The 18,523-nt window shown below is 44.5% G+C and overlaps 3 protein-coding genes across 4 annotated transcripts; all 3 read right to left on the reverse strand.

The window, feature by feature from the left end:
* Positions 1-1,440: 1,440 nt before the first annotated feature.
* LOC4347580 (3beta-hydroxysteroid-dehydrogenase/decarboxylase) lies at positions 1,441-5,772 on the reverse strand. The gene is made up of 11 exons (XM_015795912.3): positions 5,188-5,772; positions 4,858-5,028; positions 4,208-4,324; positions 4,050-4,129; positions 3,743-3,941; positions 3,431-3,548; positions 3,070-3,244; positions 2,733-2,889; positions 2,136-2,202; positions 1,842-2,040; positions 1,441-1,762 (listed from the first exon to the last, which is right to left on the reverse strand). Exons 1-10 carry the CDS (start codon positions 5,662-5,664, stop codon positions 1,889-1,891), a joined length of 1,713 nt encoding a protein of 570 aa, XP_015651398.1. The 5' UTR covers positions 5,665-5,772; the 3' UTR covers positions 1,441-1,762; positions 1,842-1,888.
* A 685-nt stretch (positions 5,773-6,457) lies between these two features.
* On the reverse strand, positions 6,458-11,366 carry LOC4347581 (probable hydroxyacylglutathione hydrolase 2, chloroplastic). Its single transcript, XM_015756959.3, has 8 exons — positions 11,165-11,366; positions 10,572-10,757; positions 9,582-9,785; positions 9,100-9,223; positions 8,558-8,658; positions 7,885-7,959; positions 7,705-7,803; positions 6,458-6,975 (listed from the first exon to the last, which is right to left on the reverse strand). Exons 1-8 carry the CDS (start codon positions 11,237-11,239, stop codon positions 6,829-6,831), a joined length of 1,011 nt encoding a protein of 336 aa, XP_015612445.1. The 5' UTR covers positions 11,240-11,366; the 3' UTR covers positions 6,458-6,828.
* Positions 11,367-12,197: 831 nt separating this feature from the next.
* LOC4347582 (uncharacterized) lies at positions 12,198-18,360 on the reverse strand. 2 transcript variants are annotated; one of them, XM_026020364.2, is made up of 6 exons: positions 17,929-18,360; positions 15,862-16,880; positions 15,338-15,607; positions 14,913-15,004; positions 14,339-14,374; positions 13,326-13,462 (listed from the first exon to the last, which is right to left on the reverse strand). In XM_026020364.2, the coding sequence occupies exons 2-5, from the start codon at positions 16,843-16,845 to the stop codon at positions 14,365-14,367; spliced, it is 1,356 nt and encodes a 451-aa protein (XP_025876149.1). In that variant the 5' UTR covers positions 16,846-16,880; positions 17,929-18,360; the 3' UTR covers positions 13,326-13,462; positions 14,339-14,364. The 2 variants fall into 2 exon arrangements, with proteins under 2 accessions (XP_015612579.1, XP_025876149.1); XM_015757093.3 differs by lacking the exon at positions 14,339-14,374 and having other exon boundaries at positions 12,198-13,462.
* Positions 18,361-18,523: the final 163 nt, after the last annotated feature.

The raw sequence follows: 18,523 nt of genomic DNA on the forward strand, positions 1-18,523 counted from the left end.
ATGAGCCGCTCCAGGCGCGGCGCATCCACCACGTCGATTTAGTTGACGATGGTCAGGCAAACCTGAAATATGCGAAGGATGCAGCTGGCGAGGCGGACGCAAACTAGTTCTGCCATATTTGTTTGGCACGTGATGATGGCGAGCACCTCCAGGGCATTGCTCCTGTCGAGCAGGAAGGCGAGGTCCCTGTACTCCATGACAATGCAGGAGAGCACCATCTCATGGAGGTGGGGGAAGGCGGCGCCGTGCAGAATGTCGCGGGTGTCCGGGAGACGCCAGACGCCGATGTGGAGGCGGGTGAGCGAGGAGCAGCCAAAGAGCGCGGCGGGGAGGCAGAGGTCGAGCCAAAGACTAGCTCCTGGACACCCTTGGCGGTGAGGACCTCGAGCCAGCGCGCGATCTCGCCCCGGTGCGCCTCCATGGAGGTGGTGGAGAGGTGCGTGCAAGCAGAAGGGGCCCAGGTGCACGGTGAGGACGCAGGACACGATGGCAACGACACCGCTGCCACCACCGCGTCCCTCCGGTGAAAGGTGGGCGTCGACGAGCGCCAGGGGAGCCGAGTGCCAGACGTGGGGCCAGCACAAGGATAGCATGGCGATGCACACACTTTCAAGACAACGACGAAAAGGAAGATGGGCAGGCAAACAAACGGCGAAGCCATCGACACTCGAGGGGCAATCCGGGCATTTCGAAAAAAATCTCACCACTTTCATCCAAAGAATGATAAAATAATGCGTTCGGTGTTCTATGGCTAATTACACAACTTTTATAGTGTCCATGGGCAGTGTCAAATTTTTGCGGTGTCCCTCAGCCAATTACACGATTTTTGCGTGTCTCATAGCAAATTTTGCCATCTTAATATTAATAAAGGCACCACGGGCATCACAGTTACATTATCTACCACTAATTGAATAATTTAGCCTAAATACGAGCATCTGTGTTAAATCTAGAATTTAAACTCGGGTGAGAAGATTTCTTCATAGGTAACCTAACCAATTAAGATACATTCACTTCACAAAAATAAACTGTTTTGAAAGGGTTGGTTTAGTTTATTGCTACTTTCAACCTGCTATTCTATGATGTTTTAGCATTGTCAAACTTCAGTAGAGCTCAGATGTACAGGTTTTAAAGCTTTACCTAATGGGCCAACAAGCCTGTTGGGCAGGCCAACAGCTGCGGCTGCAGCTGCGCACAGTGAGTGCAGCACTGTTCGTGCCAGCTGCGGCAGCCCGGGCAGCCGTACAGGTCCAATCTTGGTTGTTTTTTTAGAGAAGCTTACAGTAAGGTAGCATTAGCTGTAGTATTTTATTTGCCCTAAATCACTGCGAGCCGCATAAATTCTTGGTGATGTTTATAACTTTTTGCCTGAAAGGATGATGTATGTAAAATCAAACGAGCAGTTTACAGTTTGCGAGTGTATGATGCCGAGGGAACTGGAAGGATCAAAGCATGTGATGCGCAAGTGAATTGCAAGACCCACCGGACCGCACCACACAGAAATACCAACTCAATTTGACACAATATGCACTACTTCAAAAAGACAAATGCAACACAAACGATCATCTGAACACGCTCTATACAGAACTACAGAAGTAAGGAGCTGAAGCAAAGTGCATCTTAAGCGATCTTGGAATGATATTTTTGATACAGAAGCAGAGAGAAGAATGCTCTGGATTCTGGAGTCTGGATCATGAACCCTAGTCCCTCAAGCGGTCAGCACCCGGCAAGGCTTCCCAATTCAAAACTTGCTTAGAGCAATAATCTGAAAAGAGCAAACCAACATTTGGGTGGGTGAATTGTACATGAAATGTTAACTGAGACAAACGAAATGGCAACAATACCTTCGAGAATTGCGCAAAGCGTCACGTAGTCATGGTCAGCGGTGCCTCTAAGATATGTATGCCTTCAACGCATCCGGCAAATTTCCAATCACTTTTCCCACTAGGGATTTGACTTTGACGGAAGCAAAAGCTACTAAACTGTCTATTTCCTCCTCGCATTGCTCATAGACAATGAAAACAACGAACATAAATGCCAGTACTGCATTTAGGAGATTGGATAATCAGATGATGAATTGATAGTACGATGATAGTAAATGAGCATAATGCAGGATGTAAAGACAGATATGTCCTTACCAAGACCCATCAGCATTCTGAATTGTAAGTTCAACATTACTTTCACACAGTACAAGAATGCAAATGCCTGCAATTTAACAAATGAACATGGACCAATCATTTATAGCAGAAAACAATTCTCACAAGTGCACCATTGTTGCAACCATATTGTCGATGGCATAGGTTGGGTCAGGAGTAAAGGTTGCAAACAGCTAGTTTGTTGTCCTTCTAAGCAATGGTGAACCAAGGATTGATACGCACGGAGAGTTATCAAATATCAACTATTTGTGACAGGATGAATGATTCTTTATGAAAATCAGTTAGCCATACTAGCTAACATACCAACCAAGAACAGCAAGATAATTGTATCCCATATTAATTGGTTGAGAAATTTTATGGCACTCATACATCTCGTGTAAAGCCATAAAGTATATCAAGTAATCCAACAGTATAAATGGCTTAGCATGGCTGCTCAATAATAATTTGTAACTTTTTTTAGATAATGGAATAAATATTCTGGCCTCTGCACCCGTAGATGCAGAACATTTAAATCTGGAAGCGCATTCTTAGAAATGAAAGCTTCCAGGATCCACCATTTACAACTGGCTGAACACAAACCTTTAGAAACGTAGTCCAGTCATCGCCTTCTGCTAAAACCCTCAATTTATAAATGCCTCCATTCCATATAGAAGCCATCCACACAAGTGTATTCTTCAATGTTTCTTGTGATACTTCAAAATAATCAGAAGTAACCTTCTCAACTGTGAAACCGAACCTGCAACAAGAGTTGGTTGTTCATAATTTATTAAAATTTCTTGTACAAATTGTAGAGTATCCAAAAGAAGGTTAGTTTACTTCTCTATAAAGCATCTCTACCTAAAAACAGGTACATGACTCAATTGCATCATTATTAATTAAAAGATAGCTGAAAATCACAGGGAATCAATATACATACACTTGTGGAGGCAGCACGCCATGGATGAAAAGTGCCAGCGAGATCACCAGAAGAATTTTGGCAGCTGACGAGACAAAAGTTCTGTCGGAAAGCAGAAACCAGTAGAACAGCAGAAACAATACTGTGACATATGAAAATGTTTTCTTTTCATCCCTCCAAAGGAGAATATCAGCAGCTGCAACAAAATTTTAGCAAAATTAACAATAAGACATGTATGGTAACAAAACAATGAGTAAACAACAACGCAAGGCATCTTGGAAAACCACAATTCAATATCAGAAAGTTCTGGTTTTGTATAATTCATTGGCAAGCACAGAAGAAAAGGGGGAAGTTATTTGTCTTGCAGAAGAGTATATCTCACTTATTCCACTGCCTAGCAGCTTCTCTGCTTTTGATGATCCAAAAGAGCCTCTTTTCCTGGACAGATCCAACTTATCTGGTAGTTCTGATAATGATCCAACAGTTCTCATGATGCCATCCTGCATGCACATCAAGCATCAAAACTATGGTATATCAACATTAAAGTTAGGGAAAAAACACTCACAGGCTTCTTTGAGAAGATAAAGAGATCAACAATAAATATGGAACGCCAGAAAGAGTAAAATGCAAAATATATTGAGAAGACAAGGTGAAATGAATGATTATCAATACTGCAAGGTCGGAAAGAGCTCACCTCCAATGATACGATTGGGTGGTACCCAAGTAGCTTTCTAGCTCTTGAAATGCTGAGAGTTCTTGTGCATGACAAGAAGTATACCATGTCAGGATGGAGAAGTGGGGAAGATAATATTTGTAAACCCAACTTGTGATACATCATGTTGGAGAATAAGGCTGCAGATGACAAGATCTTGGCGGGGAGATTAAACTTGGGCCTAAGAAAATAAAAGAGAGGCAACAGTAAATTTCTCGAATAGCCTTTTGTGCATGTACATGTGCTTTCTGTTTGTGCGCATGTCAGAGTGAGACAAAAAGAGAGAGACCTCTGACAACCCATGGCTTCCATCAAACAAGACATAAACTCCCATGTTTCAATAGGTTCATCATTGGTAACAAAAAAGGGCTGCAAAGTTTTAGATGGAACAATTAACTATCAAAGTAAGATGACCAAATTATAGGATTTCAATTTGTAAAAACGTACCTTTCCAGCAACAGAACTTGCGTTTGAACATAAAGCTTGCTCAGCACAGATGTTGGCATGGGCCACATTTTCCACATAAGTGAAGTCACACATATTAGCACCACTACCTACTACAAACTGAACAGGCATGTGTAAGTAGCTAGAATAACCAATATTACATCTGCAAATCGAAGCCCAGATTGAAGTATCTCAGTTATGAGACTCGAAGTCTAAGGACTCGTGTAACCTTTGGCTGTGTATATCCACTTGTGGATATAGAGGCCGGATTTTTATTATCCATTATCTAAAAAAAATCGAAGCCCAGATTGGAACAGGATGCAATTCCAACATTGAAGTATTAAGACTGCATAGATCATGATGATCTGATTGAGTCAAAGTGGCTGAGTTGCTAAGAACTATAAGCCTAAACCAATTAATAGACTAACTAGAGTAGCATGCTGCATCTGCATTATTTCAAAAGGAAAGCATGACTGCTAGATCCGGAGTTGTAATTGACCACCAAATGAGAGAACTGATTTTACACTCAACAGTCCACACCATGAAACCATGAACCCTTAAATACAATTACTTCATGGATCATATCAGTATGAAATTGACCAAGCTATCAAGCTAGCAAACAGAAAACAAGCTACTAGCTGGGTTTGGAGTACCTTGCCAAGGGAAGACCTCGCATATCCAGCGACGAACCGCACGAGGCTCGAATCGCCCGGCCCAAACATATTGCTCGGCCGCAACACGCACGTCCGCATTCCGTTCTTCCCATCCGCACTCAGCACCATCATCTCCACCTGCGCCCTCAGCTCGATCGCTGCATTTCCTAACTGCACAACCACAGCCACAGAGACCAAGCAAGTGTCACTCCACAGTCCACCACAGCCAAGGATCCGAAGCTTGAACACTACCATCCAGCGAGCGACGCCACGACCAGATCACGACAAGAGAGCAGCACAATGCCGCGAGTGGAGCACTCGAGTCCGTACCTTGTCAGGGTAAGGCAAGGCGTCCTCGTCCGCGTCGACCACATCCCGCGCGCCGGCGACCACCACGTCGGCCGAGCCGGTGTACACCACCGTCCTGACGCCGCTCCGGCAGCAGGCGGCGAGGAGCCGCCTCGTGCCCTCCACGGCGAGGCGGTGCAGTTGCAGGAAGGAGGACCCGTCGCCGGTGGGGTCCACGTGGAAGACGGCCTCGACCCCGGCGAGCGCGCGGGCGAGGGAGGCGGGGTCGCAGAGGTCGACGGCGAGGTGGTGGTGGGCGAGCGGGGAGCCCGGCGGCGGGGAGGTGGTGGTGGTTGTGGTGGGCGGAGAGGGGTCGAGGACGGCGACGGTGGACCAGCGGCCGGAGGCGGCGAGCGCGGCGGCGAGGTGGCGGCCGAGGAGGGTGGAGCGGCCGAAGGTGACGGCGCAGCAGGCGGGCTTGCGTGGGCCCGGGCCCGGGCCGGGCTCGGCGGTCGCCATCGCTGGTGGGGGTGGAGGGGAGGGGAGGGAGTGGGAGAAAGATGGTGGGACTAGGCGAAGACGACGGGTTGTGTTTGGGGGAATGTTTGAGCCGTGCCTAGTAGAACTGTAGAAGTGTTTTGACCGGTTTGAATTATATTTGCTCTTGTTTATAGTAATTTAGTTCGATTTCAAATTTCGTTTTTGAATCGGTTCAATTTTTATACTGCCTTTACTTTTTGAAAACATTTAAGTTTCATCAAGTTTATAAAAAGAAATAGCAACATTTCTAATACAAAATAATATATAATCATAATATATTTAATGTTATATTTAATTAAACTAATTTGATGTTGTAGATGTTGTTAAAGTTTTTTATAAGCTTGATCAAAACTAACAAAGTTTTACTAGAAAAAAGTAAAAACGATTTATAAATGAATTGGAGGGAGTAGGAACTTGTAAATTCTTTCCATGTTCCAAGCAGCGGCTAACCATGTTTCGCATTGTGGGCTGCGGCATTGCCTCCATATTAACATCCAAGCATCAATCTTGCAGGAAGTAATGTCTTTCGGTGATGTATCACATCGAGTTATTGAGTATGAATATGATTGAGCAACACTTTTCCAAAATGTGACGTGATGTACAAACAAGCCTGGCATGTTAGGTCACTAATGAAAGGACAGTCCAAGAAGCCAATGTGTTGTTGATCACTTGCAATGAAGTTGATCGAGTGATCAGTGTCAGTGTGTTACCATGTCAACACATTCAGGTACACTCCAGTGTAAAATAAGTCACAAAAAGCGCACCAACTGCCTACTCCGTAAGAACTGACTCTTAAACACTTCAAATGAAATGAGTCATAAGGACAGGATTGAGATTCTGGGAGAACTATCAATCTCTAACTCGCATTCTTTTTACAGAGTTGATGATAACAGATCACACTTATTTGTAGTTGATAGAAAGAATCACCAGCTGCTATTGGACGACATTTTACAACCACTGCCAAAAGCTACATACACCGCGACACAATTTTGCCGAAGCATTTTAGAAACAAACTAGCTCGATCTTATGTAGTCATCATATACCTTGTAGTTCTTTTGTTTCTCTTGTGGAGTTCTTTGTCTGCTTCTCTCCTCAACATGACAATTGGGTCATGGACGTGAAATTTTCCTTTTTTATGGTTAGTTAAAAGTTATCCTTCGCTCGTCGAACAACTTCAAGAACGCGTGCATCATCAAAATGGTCTGGGATGGACAGGGTATTCTTTATCTCTGGACTTGAGGTCCTCAGAAAAGGATTGCACTGCTTCTCTCTCCCAATTGTTGTTGGCACCTGGCGAACATGAAGCCAAAAAAAAAAAAAACAAGTTAAATAATCCCAATCAAGCCACTATCATGCAATCTGCAGTTGTGATTGACAACCCCACATAGCTTGGCTTTTTATGTTAATACTATCTAGAATTGGTCATATGTTGCTTTCATGAAGAGAATGAGCTATTGGCACTAGATTGAACCCTTTTTCCATCTCATTCTAGTCTTGCAGTGATGTTTAAGTATAGTTGGTATTCTTTCAAATAATGTGGGAAACATTTTACACCAAAATCAATTGTTAATTTTCTTCTTAAACAACCAAAAGCACTTCAGATAGTGCACAGCAACAAAACGTAGTTCCTTAAAGTTGCTATAAAACCTTCCCATCATTTTCAATTGTAACATGATTTGACCTTCTAGTGCCAATTCCTGCAAGATACAACCTTTATTTCACATCAAGATACGGAGTATGTTATCCTGACTTCTTTCTAGTTCAACATAAGACATCTTAGGGGCTGAGAGGTTAAGACAGAATACTATCATTAACATGATAGGGTTGTCAATAAATTCAGATGCATGAACTTCCAAACAAACAATTGCGCCTAAATATCTATGCACCAAAATACCAAATGAGCTGGCTTCTCTCAGAAAAAGTTTAGAAGTAAAAGCAAGAAACATCATAAAATAATGTGTAATAGAATTGGATTGTCAAGAAAACCATGAATATGTATGGTTTGTATAGCACTAATACCGTGGGTGTATTCCTCTTGCGGAGATCAGCGGCATTTGCAGCGTATTCCTGTAAGTCTTTATTTCCTGGTTCTATGCTCAAGGCAAACTTTGAATTGCTCTGCGGATAGATACTTGAAGCATAAATAACAGGTCAATGAAGATTTATTTGTGGAATTGAAAATGAACGTTGGATATTCACCAATGTATATTCATGTCCGCAATACACTCTTGTCTCATCCGGAAGTGCTATAATTTTCTGGAGTGAAGAGTACATCTGCAGCACAAATTTGAAAAAAAGAGGAATTATGCACAGGTCTCAATAATAGTTACAGGGAAATGCATTACATACTTAACCAACTTGTATAAAAAGAAGCTATTGATGACCAACAGAAATACCACAAATTAACAGTCTTCTACCTTTTCTGCATCTCTGGTTACTAAGTGAACTAATCTAAGGTGCTAGCAGTTTGTTTAATCCCATCCGCTGTTTGATGTACAAATAGATGAAGGTTTGATAATCCATGTAGCAAGAACTTCCAGTTCATCTGATTGTTTATAGAGAACGTTTAAAGCCTCTTCTGTTATATATCTTAAATAATCATGGCTAATAGATCGCTAGTCTAGTTTACAAGTAATCTAGATTATATTGATAACTATGGCGCGGCAAAAGGATCTTAATGGTCTCAACAAATTGCTTAAGGCCTTGCCATCAGATTCATCTTTGCTGAGGTAAAATTGGCAGGGAACCAGTTTCATTCAAAGATCTAACAGGGAATGAACAAGTACATGGAATCAAGCAAAACATAGCATTTGGTGTTTAATTACTTCCATAAAGTGCACATGAAGATGACTCTGTAAAAATTAAAAAGAACCTGTTGTGGAGTCCCTTCAAAAAGCTTTCCACATGACAAACTAAACAATGTGTCCCCTGTAAATATTGCTCCAGATCCAGGGAAGTGGTAGCACACATGACCTAATATAAGTAGAAGGGAAATTGGTGATTTTTTTTTAAAAAAAAAGATAGTATTGACATATCTTGTAAATAAACATAAGATGCAAAAATCGCAATATAACCTTCTCCCAAAAAAATGGTACACCTTCAAATATGCTTCATATAAGGGTGTGCCACTACTTGAGTTTAACACATGTACATGTGGCCAACTGGCCATGAGCGCCCACAGGAAACTATCACATGTGCTTGTGGGGAAGGTGGCAAAGAAAGCAATTTGAACTTCAGGTTAAAAATTTAGAGGCACTCTTAGCTTGAATACTTCCAGTAATCACCAACCAAGTGCAAAAAATGTGATGTCTCATGTTTAAGGAAATCTAGTACATACACATTCAGACTTGGCATAATTCGATAATGAAGAAAAAGAAAGAAGATAAATCTAATAAGAAACTTGCAAGCACGCACCTGATGTATGACCAGGAGTTTCCATTACAAGAACTTGATGACCAGCAAACATCCATGTGTCACCCTCACTAAGAGTTATGTCAATGCCTGGAATTCTATCCCTATCCTTTGCAGAACCAATCACCTAGTTAAACAAACAAAATTCATAAACCAAAAATATCAAAACCACATTTACTCATAAACTTTGGTGTTACAGGTGGTAGGAGCACCCAGTGGATAGATAATGGCATGCTGGAAAACAAACTGTGTCAACTATCAATAGGTCCTTTTTATTATTCGTATAGAAACTCGTCACATCTTAAATTTAATACTGTAAGCAGATTTATAAACTAAATTTATAACATCAAATTTAACCTTGAAAAATGCTGATCTGTTTATTGCTACCATATTACTCATTGTCCATAAGAACTCATAACAATACACAATTTAGTGCTACAAACAATGGAACAAACGAAAATAAGAGAGGCAACCTATGTGCATACCTTTGCACCATATTTTGCCTTCAGTTCCAAGTTGCCACCAGTATGGTCATAGTGATGATGGGTGTTCAGTATGTAGGTCAAGTTCTGGTTTCTTTTTTCTAGTGCATTTATGATTGGCGTTGCTTCAGAAGGGTCCACAACTCCAACTGTTCCAGTATCAACATCATGTAGGATGTAAGCATAGTTATCTTGAAGGCAGGGTACCTACACAAGAAGCATAAACATTGTTGGCAACAAATACTATAGATAATTCCAATGTAGCTATCCCCAATAACCCTTTTATGCGAAGCAAGGAAAGCATAAGGAGGGTTGGTGATAGAGAGGGTCTGTCTATCCAAAATAAAGTTAGATCTGATCCAGTGTTTTGAGTTGGGATGCTACGCTTAAGAACCAGTATGTCTGGAAGAAACTATGAACAAGTGTTCAGGAATAAAGTAAAAAAGAGTGCAAAATCATATAGACGACTAAAGTATGCTTGATAGGTCACAGAAAATGATACAATTTAATGTGTTGAACATATATCACATTCATGCAGAAGAATCGAGAGCAGAAAGAAAAAAAAAACAGAACAAAGCAACAACAAAAAGGTGGAAGAACAATTAGGGAAGCTTCTTTATGTGAGCATGGCCACTTTCTTATTGAGAACGCCCCAAAGTTTTTATCCCAAAACCAATGCCACCAGCAACACCATCCAGTTGCAACAAATTCTTCACATCTAGGTTTGATTAGTCGCTGTGGAAAAAATTAGTGTTGTCTGTTGAATCGAATCCTGCCCTCCAAATATCTTTTATGCTTATGCAGCAATCAGATTTTCTTTTCAACTGATGAGCAAACATGTGCAGCACGAAGTATCATAACAATTAATTGATTGCAATAACAATAATATCAACTCTCAGGATGATACTCACAATCCACAAGCCCAATCAAGTTGCAATAACAATTCACTGACAGGGAGAATAACAACATAATAAAATATCTCAGGATACTCACGAGCTCAATTTGCAGCGACGACGAGACGCTGGTCATGTTGCAGAGGAACCGCCCAGCGCCAAACATCCGTCCCACCCCGTGCAGCGTCCTCAGAGGCATGACGAGCAGCGTGCCGATTCCGTACAGCAGCGGCTTGCCAAGCCATTCCTTGCGCACGCTTGGCAGCAACGACGGCTGCCCTCTGATCTGCAAACCCAACACAACAAACAATCGTCAGCCATCCCAACTCTGAATTCATAGAACTCTATCATCACACAACTAATTCAGCAATCAAATACCCAATTCTATACCGCGGAACTCCATACAAAAAATTCTTCCAGTAATCCGGCAAAACTGACTAGAATCGAACACACTAGGGAATAATCAGGCACGTCGCCGATATCGGCAAAAACCCGGAAAGCGAGGGACCGAAGCCAAAAACGCGACGGTTTCGTTCACAGCGGAGGAGGCACGCACACCCCCCGCAGCGACGCGCCCCTCCGACCCAATCCCCCCAGATCCAAGCCCCCGAACACCATCCCTACCGGAGATCGCCCAACAACAATCCATCAAACGGAAACGGAGCGGGAGGGGGAGAGGGAAGGGAGCCCGACCGTGGGGGCAGCGGAGGATGAGCACCGCGGGAGGGAGGAGGCCACGAGCGAGCACGCCTTGGACAGCATCCGCATTTCCTGCTCTCCCTCCCCCTTCCTTCCTCAACCGCCGCCGCCGCCGCTCGTCGCCGCCGGCGGTGAGGTCGCGAGTACTCACGCGAGACGAGAGGAGTGGAGGAGAACCCGAGAAAGCAATGGAGACAAGAGGAGAGGAGAGAGGAAGGCACGGCAAGTACTAGTGGGAAAAGGGGTGAGAGAGAGATGGGGGGTTGGCCGGCTGTGATGATGGCGCTGGCTCGCCTCGCCTCGCCTCGGGCCGTGGGGCCCACCTCGCCTGGGCTGGTGGGCCCGGGGGCTTCTCTGATGCTGGTGAGAGGGTCCCGTAGGGTCGATCTGAGCCGTCCATTCGACGATGGACGGTGATGGATGGGGACGCGAGGCGGTGTGGGTGGGTGACGGGCGGCGTCACGCGTTCGTGTGATCTTTGGGGCGCTTGGACGTGTTCGTCGTAGGACGATTTTTCTCTCCCGCGAAAATTTTGCGGGTTTTTTTTTCCTTTTGAGAATTTGCCGTCCACGTGAATTTGAATTTTAATTCTGCGTTGTGTCTTTTGATAATTTGTGATTTTTTAACTCGTGAAATTCTTTGGTTTTTGGAGCAAGCCTTTTAGTCCCCAGTTTTATAGACTCGTGAACTTGCTGCTACCTGAATTCAGAATTCCTACAGAATTCAACGAGCTCCGTGCGGCCGGTACAAAAGCTTGGCTCCAATGCACACAAATTTCAACAGAAGTACGCAGAGTTCAATAAAGCGTCTCAAGGACAACTACTACTAGTTGTCTCGTTGACTTCACGAGATTACACGAGAAGTCTTAAAACAAAACAAAAGGATAACACGAGACAAAAGTAAATTAAGAAAAAAATCAGAGATAACACGAGGAGCAACAGAATATTCTTTCTAGTACTTCATACTCTACTGCTCCAATGGATTGAACAAATAATTAAATGGACAGCAAAATTTCACGAGAAGTCGATAGTCTTTAAGCACAAACCACTTTCCAACCTCTAAAATTCGGAGAACACATCCATCCCATCGAGTGGTGGAACTCACAATCCAGAGTTACCCAATCGACGTCAGTAATAAATACAGGTCAGTTCGTCATCACCTTTCTTTTTCCTCTTCTGTAACAAAAGAAAAAGAAATAGAAGTAATCCCACAAAAGAAAAAGGGAAAATAGAGAGAGGTATAAGCCCCAAAAAAACTAAATTAGCTAGGTGGCCAAGCCCGTTTGCTGGCCCAATCAAATCCCACACGCTATTTCCGGCCCAATTAGGCCCACCAAATCGCCCGCGTCAACATCAGCGTCACCCCTTCTTCGCGTTCGCCGGCGCCGCCGGCGCCGGCGCGGAAGCCCCGCCGCCGAGAACTGCGGCGGCCGAGTCGACGTTGGTGAGGAGGTACTCGTAGATCTTCTTCCTTAGCCGCTCGATCGTCTCCTCGGGTACGGCACTGCCACCGTTCGCCGGAGCAGCGGCAATGGTGGCCGCGGCAGCTTCTCCGTCCGCTTCAGGCGGCGGCGGGGGAGTCGCCTCGCCGCGCTTCCCGATCTCGCCGAGCCAGTCGTTGACTCGCTTCAGCTGCGGGAGCATCCTGGCCGCGCGCTCGCGGTCCCACGGCGCCGCCGCCGCCGCCACGTCGGCGTCGAGGAAGCGCTCCACGAACCCGAGGAACCAGCCCCTCGACTCGTCGCCGAGCCGCCTCGCCAGCTCGACCCTCTCCTCCGCGCCTACTCCCTTCTCCCACTCCGGCAGCGGGGGAGGCGCCGCGGTTGCCGCCGCCGTAGCCGCTGGCCCCGTCCTCGCCTTCCCCTTCGCGGGGGACATCCGCGACTTCGCCGGCGACGACTTCACAGCGTTGGCCGCCGCCGATGCGGCCGGCTTCGCCGACTCGTCAACGACGAGCACGGCCAGCGGTGACGAGATCGTCGCCGGGACCGGCTTAAGGTTGTAGAGGCCGAAGGCGGAGAGGTCCGTGGCAAGCGCGGCGCTCACCCAGGACGTAGCCCGGCGGCGGCGCTCGGCCGCGACGGCGGCCGTCTCCTCGTCGGTGACCGACACCACCGTCCCGGCGTCGCTGGCCGCCGAGCGATCCGGCGAGGATACCGATGCGGCGGACGACCTCGCGAGGGTGTCGGTGATCACCGCGGCGCGGGACAGCGCGGTGTGGAGGGCGAGGAACCGCTCGACCGCCGGCTGCGGGTTCTGCTCCTCCGCCGTCGAGCTCACCTCCGCGTACGAGCTGCTCCGACCAACACAAGCAAGTAAGAAGGTTACTACATTGATCAAATCACTATCACATACTGTACAAGATTAAAAAAAAAGGGAAAATGATTGTTAAAATGGCATTGTACAAATCAGTGCCAAAATGCAGCAATTTCTACCATCTAGCTGAATGAATACACATTTTACAGTTAATTTGGGATCAGGAATCCAGTATACGTAAATTTGCCACTAGAATTGATGGCATCGGCAGTAGATGGCACTAGAGTTGCCCAGGTAAATGAACAGGCGATGCTAGTGAAAGAAAACAATAAACAGTCGCCAGTGCAGTCCTTGTCTGACCAATGTCTAACATTGGCGAGCATTGCTACACAATGCAACAAGAAAAGTAGGCCATAGGGGAAGTACAACAGTTCAGAAACTGTTTATCCATGTTGTGTACCATGCAGATGCCAAAAATCAGACAAACACATAGGTCAATTTCAAGATCTCTAACTGTATAAAAATGGAGCTACAGTAGCTGTGATCCTTGTTTTTGGGACCGTATGCTTGTACCTTGAGCTAACATATGTACTTGACTTGCCATGGACCATAAGACACTCAGAATTATAGTTGAAGTTAGTTTTGACCATTACGAGTTAATCTTTATTAGTGAAAATATGTAGTTAAGTACCATGTGTACTCAGATCAGGCCATCATGGGGTAAAAGGTTGGGCATGGATGGATCATGGGTCTAAAAGGGATGAACCGAGCTGGCTGATAGCATTATTGCGACATTGAAGACAGCTAGAACTGGGACATTTGGAGTGTGATGCCGGTGTGTTATTAATGATCTTGCTCTACTGATATGGAACCATGTGACATGAACAGAAAGGCTTAAGAAAACACTGTTAACCTGATGCCACCTGTCCTGGTGCTGAATCACCATGCCCTGTAGTATTTAGCATGTTTGTCAGCCTGGGAACAGGCAATCAAGGCTGTCTACGACCAGGAGCCATGTGAAACCCTGAAGGTTTTGTAAAGCTTACCAGATAGTACATCTTATAAGTCTTTGAATGCATAGTTGACTCAACTATATGTACCATTGAAAATGAAGTAACAGTATTTAAACTAAAAATGGTGTAGGTAGAGAGCACTTAAGCACAAATTCAACATAGGATACCACTAGCAAATTATGGCAGAACACGAGTTCATGCAAAAATCTCCAGGTCATAGTTTGGCACCTGTGCTAAAGATTATCGTCTACGATATAATTTAGGACGCATAATGGGATTCAGTCTGAGTATCAAACATGTGTTCATCATTATCTAGAAACTGATTGTACCTTTACCAAATTATTAACATATCATATATGGTTGTGGGCCAATAAGAAAATACTCTTGGTAGAAATTCAGAAAACAACCCAAACATAACATACTAACTTCTATGATGAATTGATCACACAGCCAGCGACTATGGAGAAAAGGTACCTCAAACATCTGAGCAAGCTCTCTGCAGCAGAAGCTTCCTGAATGGCTTCAACAGCAGCCATTTGTGCTGACTCCCTATATTTCAGGAGCTCCTGTCGAAGAAATATGCCATACAGCATAAGCACATACCATCAGACATATAAACCATAATCTAACGTGCTAGCATGATAAAACTATGTTTTCCAACATTTTTACCCCTTTTTCCCCTCAAGTAATGGATGAAAGATATCCATATACATTAGTAGAATATGGCTCCAGTAATACAAGGAAAGCTAGTCAGGATGAAAGTATTCAGGAATCTGATAACCATAGTCTCTCTGGTATGGTAACATAAAAATAAATATGCTCATTTTTTTCAGCTATGATTTATCTCTGATGCTGGTGTATAATAAAACCATATTGCTTGTGTTGATGAACAGCCATACCTTTCCTAATTTGGCGAGTGATGGAGGAAGTGTTGTCCATGAATTACTAGCATCTGTCAGTTTTTTGCTGTTGGGGGGAACCTCTACTAAATTTGTAACATTTGGGTTGCTTATCCCAGATGTTCGCTTTACAGTAGGAGGATGCTTCTTCATTGCTTTGTCGGCGTCATCTGAAGGAGCATTTGCAGTGGTCTTCTTAGCAGGGTTCTGAAGCTTACTATCATCTTTATGTTGCACCTTCTCATCCACAGGAGGCTTTCGTCTAGGAATCTGCGTGTAAGAACCTATATATTAGTAATAAAGGACTTTGGAGTAAAACTAGTGTATTGTACAAAAATAAACAGATAGTGCATCATTTCCTTGCATATCATCATGAAGATAAACATTAATATGAAGATATGAAATATGAACTATATATCATTCGAAAAATAAATCCTACCCTAATTGTTTTCGAGAAAAAATGTGTTACTAAATATAAAAAAATCAAGTGCATTTACACATAGCATAGCCAATGTGGTACACACCGTTGCCATTGTGCCCCTGTTCTCAGGCTTTTTTTCAAGTTTGGTCATCTTTGAATCTGAATTGGTTTTCCCTTTTGTATCCACCTTTCCTTCCCAGCTTCTTCTCAATGCCTTCGGACCTGATCCGATACTCAATATGGAGCTACTTATACCTGCAGAGGACTTCCTCCCTGCCGTTGTAACCTTCAAAACGGAAGCTGCCTTTTCTAACAAGGAAAGCCTAGAAGACGACGCTTTCTCAGCTCCTTTTACTTTGTTTCTCTGTTTTAGATCATTAGAGAATCTATCAAATGATGCAGGCAGAGAATAGACGCTTGTTGGAGATGAAGGTGTTGATCTAGTGCCAGCAGGTTTCGCCTTTGACTTAATTGCTTCCTTCTTATCACCAAGACCATTCAAAGCTTGTTTTGACAGCGATGAATTTGATTTGGTGAGCATCGGTTTCTTATTTTCTGCCCCGATAGTTTTATGGGAAGCATTTATTTTCCCTAACTTGCCCTTTTCCTTTTCTAGTGACAAGCTGCTGGTATCTTTCAACCCATTTGTTGTCTTCAATCCATTTGTCGTTTTCAATCCATTGGTTGGTTGTGCCTTCTTGTTGCCTAGAAAATTTGAGGAGCTAGTTACCACAAGGTCCTCAGGATTGCCAACACAAGCATGGCGGCCAGGAACTGGCCGAACTCCCCGTAGGATGGGTACTGGAGTGGCTGCCTCTAGGCGGTCTACATGGATGAACTGCCCTAACTGAATCTTGTCGCTCAAGATGAGATCATGCTGATCCTCCGGAAGGGAAACATAAGTGGCATGGGACGAATCGGACACCTTGAGGTAGAACCCTTGGTTAGTGAAGAGATCACTCCCCGCAAGTGCCGGAACAATGCTGACAACCTGCAGAAGGGATGACCGATGCTCGCCTGCGACTTTAACATCGGTGTTCATATGCTGGAGGAGCTTGACAAGGACACCAGGTACCAACGACGCCATTGCTGTAACTCCTTAAAGGCTTACAGCGCATTACTCTGCATTACAAAAAGGGGAAAGTGTTACAGATCATCTTATAGAACCATCAATGAATTGGAACTGAATTTTTTTATCAAAAAGCTACTATCAGTTAACAGGTAGGCAATCCGATTATCCCAACAAAAGTGAAACCGGTGCCCCCTGAATGCAATAAAGGTTACAACTTTTTCATGAGTGTAATCTAGCAGAAACCTGGCTCACAAGGAACCTTTGCATTTACTAATCCTCCTAAATGCTTGAAGTATCCTTCATAGCAAGTAAATCTACAGAGGTGAGTTTGGAACACAAATTTAATACAAACTTCATACGAACAACTAACTAATCAAATGGATGGTAGCACACCAGCAGAAACGAATTTCTGTGTGCAAAGCCAGTAAATTTGAAACGGAAATGGGGGAAGAAGACAGCCAAGCACACCTATCCAACAGTAGAGCTAGCATGTTGGAAACAGTACACAAGCATATAAATGAGTGGTAATCCAAGGTACAGGAAGGAGGAGGAGAGGGGAAGTCTTTGCTTGTAAGGTATTGAATTGAATCCAAAGCAACAAGGGGCAACAAGAGGAGCAGATACCAGAAGACTCATCATGGCATCAATGTGGGCATATGGGCACTGGTCTTGTCCCCAATCCAGTCTTTCTCTCTCTCTCTTTTTTTCCACAGTAAAAAGTAAAATAGCAAGATGAACAACAACAACAACAACAACACCAACCAACCAACCAAATCTTGCGCAGAGTGTACTTGCTCTACCAATTGTTACCACCTTAAAGAATTGCCAATGTGGGGAAGAAATCAGAGGATTGCTTAATTAATATTTCATCAGTAAAGAATGAAGCAGCAAACAGAACAAATCCTGGTGAATTCCAGGAAATACTAAACAACAAAAGCGGTCCAAACTCCAAAAGCAGAAGAAATACTACTCATCTTGGAAAAATGGAAATCTCCGCTCCAACGCAAGGCGGGCACGGTCACTCGAGCAAGAGAAGCAACAACAAATCTTGGGTCGAAAATTAAAAAAAAAAACAAGGAAAGGAGATGGGAAACCAACCAGTCTCTTGGAGGAGAATCCGCGAAATCTGCGCTCACTTCTCCTTCCCGTGGGCGGCGAGGAGGAAAAGTTGGATTCCTTGTTGAGCTTGAGCCCCCTCCCTCTCCGCCCTGACGAAGCAGAGCTCTGCTTACGCTGGCAAAGAGAGAAAAAAAGGCTGCACCGGCCTATGATCCTAGGCTTCAGAGATGGAGTAGCAATAGCACGACGCAGCAGCAGTGGTCACATCCATCCAAGAACAAGCTAGAACCTCCTCTCCTACTACTCCTACCTCTCTCTCTCGTCGCGCTACGCGCAGGCGCAGGCGTCTCGTGGACCAGCGCGAGGAGGAGGAAGAGAGAGAGAGAGAGAGAGAGAGAGAGAGAGAGGCGGGACGAATCGGCTTGTTGGAGTTGGGAGGGGTGGGGAGTGGGAAGAAGAATAGCAGCAACCGCCCCGACCGCCCGCGCGCGGAGCAAAAGAAAGAAAAAAGGGAGAGCCGAGCTGACGACGCACGCAAACGCGAGGGAGAGGGAGGCCAGCATAATGCAACCGGACCGACCCGTGTGAATCTACTTATACGTTGTTAACCCGTTTCGATTCAACTAACTTGTTG

The sequence above is a fragment of the Oryza sativa genome, chromosome 9 (assembly GCF_034140825.1).
Source record: "Oryza sativa Japonica Group chromosome 9, ASM3414082v1".
Taxonomy (NCBI): domain Eukaryota; kingdom Viridiplantae; phylum Streptophyta; class Magnoliopsida; order Poales; family Poaceae; genus Oryza; species Oryza sativa.

What these genes read in the sequence shown, in the direction of transcription:
- LOC4347581 (XM_015756959.3), bottom strand. Translation starts at nt 11,239, where the DNA reads ATGCGGATGCTGTCCAAGGCGTGCTCGCTCGTGGCCTCCTCCCTCCCG. An exon ending in AGGCAAAATATGGTGCAAAG is followed by an intron (nt 9,224 to 9,581) that starts GTATGCACATAG and finishes TTGTTTAACTAG; the next exon opens with GTGATTGGTTCTGCAAAGGA. An exon ending in AACTCCTGGTCATACATCAG is followed by an intron (nt 8,659 to 9,099) that starts GTGCGTGCTTGC and finishes TACTTATATTAG; the next exon opens with GTCATGTGTGCTACCACTTC.
- LOC4347580 (XM_015795912.3), bottom strand. Translation starts at nt 5,664, where the DNA reads ATGGCGACCGCCGAGCCCGGCCCGGGCCCGGGCCCACGCAAGCCCGCC. An exon ending in CGAGGTCTTCCCTTGGCAAG is followed by an intron (nt 4,325 to 4,857) that starts GTACTCCAAACC and finishes ATGCCTGTTCAG; the next exon opens with TTTGTAGTAGGTAGTGGTGC. An exon ending in GGCGTGCTGCCTCCACAAGT is followed by an intron (nt 2,890 to 3,069) that starts GTATGTATATTG and finishes CTCTTGTTGCAG; the next exon opens with GTTCGGTTTCACAGTTGAGA.
- LOC4347582 (XM_015757093.3), bottom strand. Translation starts at nt 16,845, where the DNA reads ATGGCGTCGTTGGTACCTGGTGTCCTTGTCAAGCTCCTCCAGCATATG. An exon ending in ACAGGGGCACAATGGCAACG is followed by an intron (nt 15,608 to 15,861) that starts GTGTGTACCACA and finishes TCTTACACGCAG; the next exon opens with ATTCCTAGACGAAAGCCTCC. An exon ending in CACTCGCCAAATTAGGAAAG is followed by an intron (nt 15,005 to 15,337) that starts GTATGGCTGTTC and finishes TTTCTTCGACAG; the next exon opens with GAGCTCCTGAAATATAGGGA.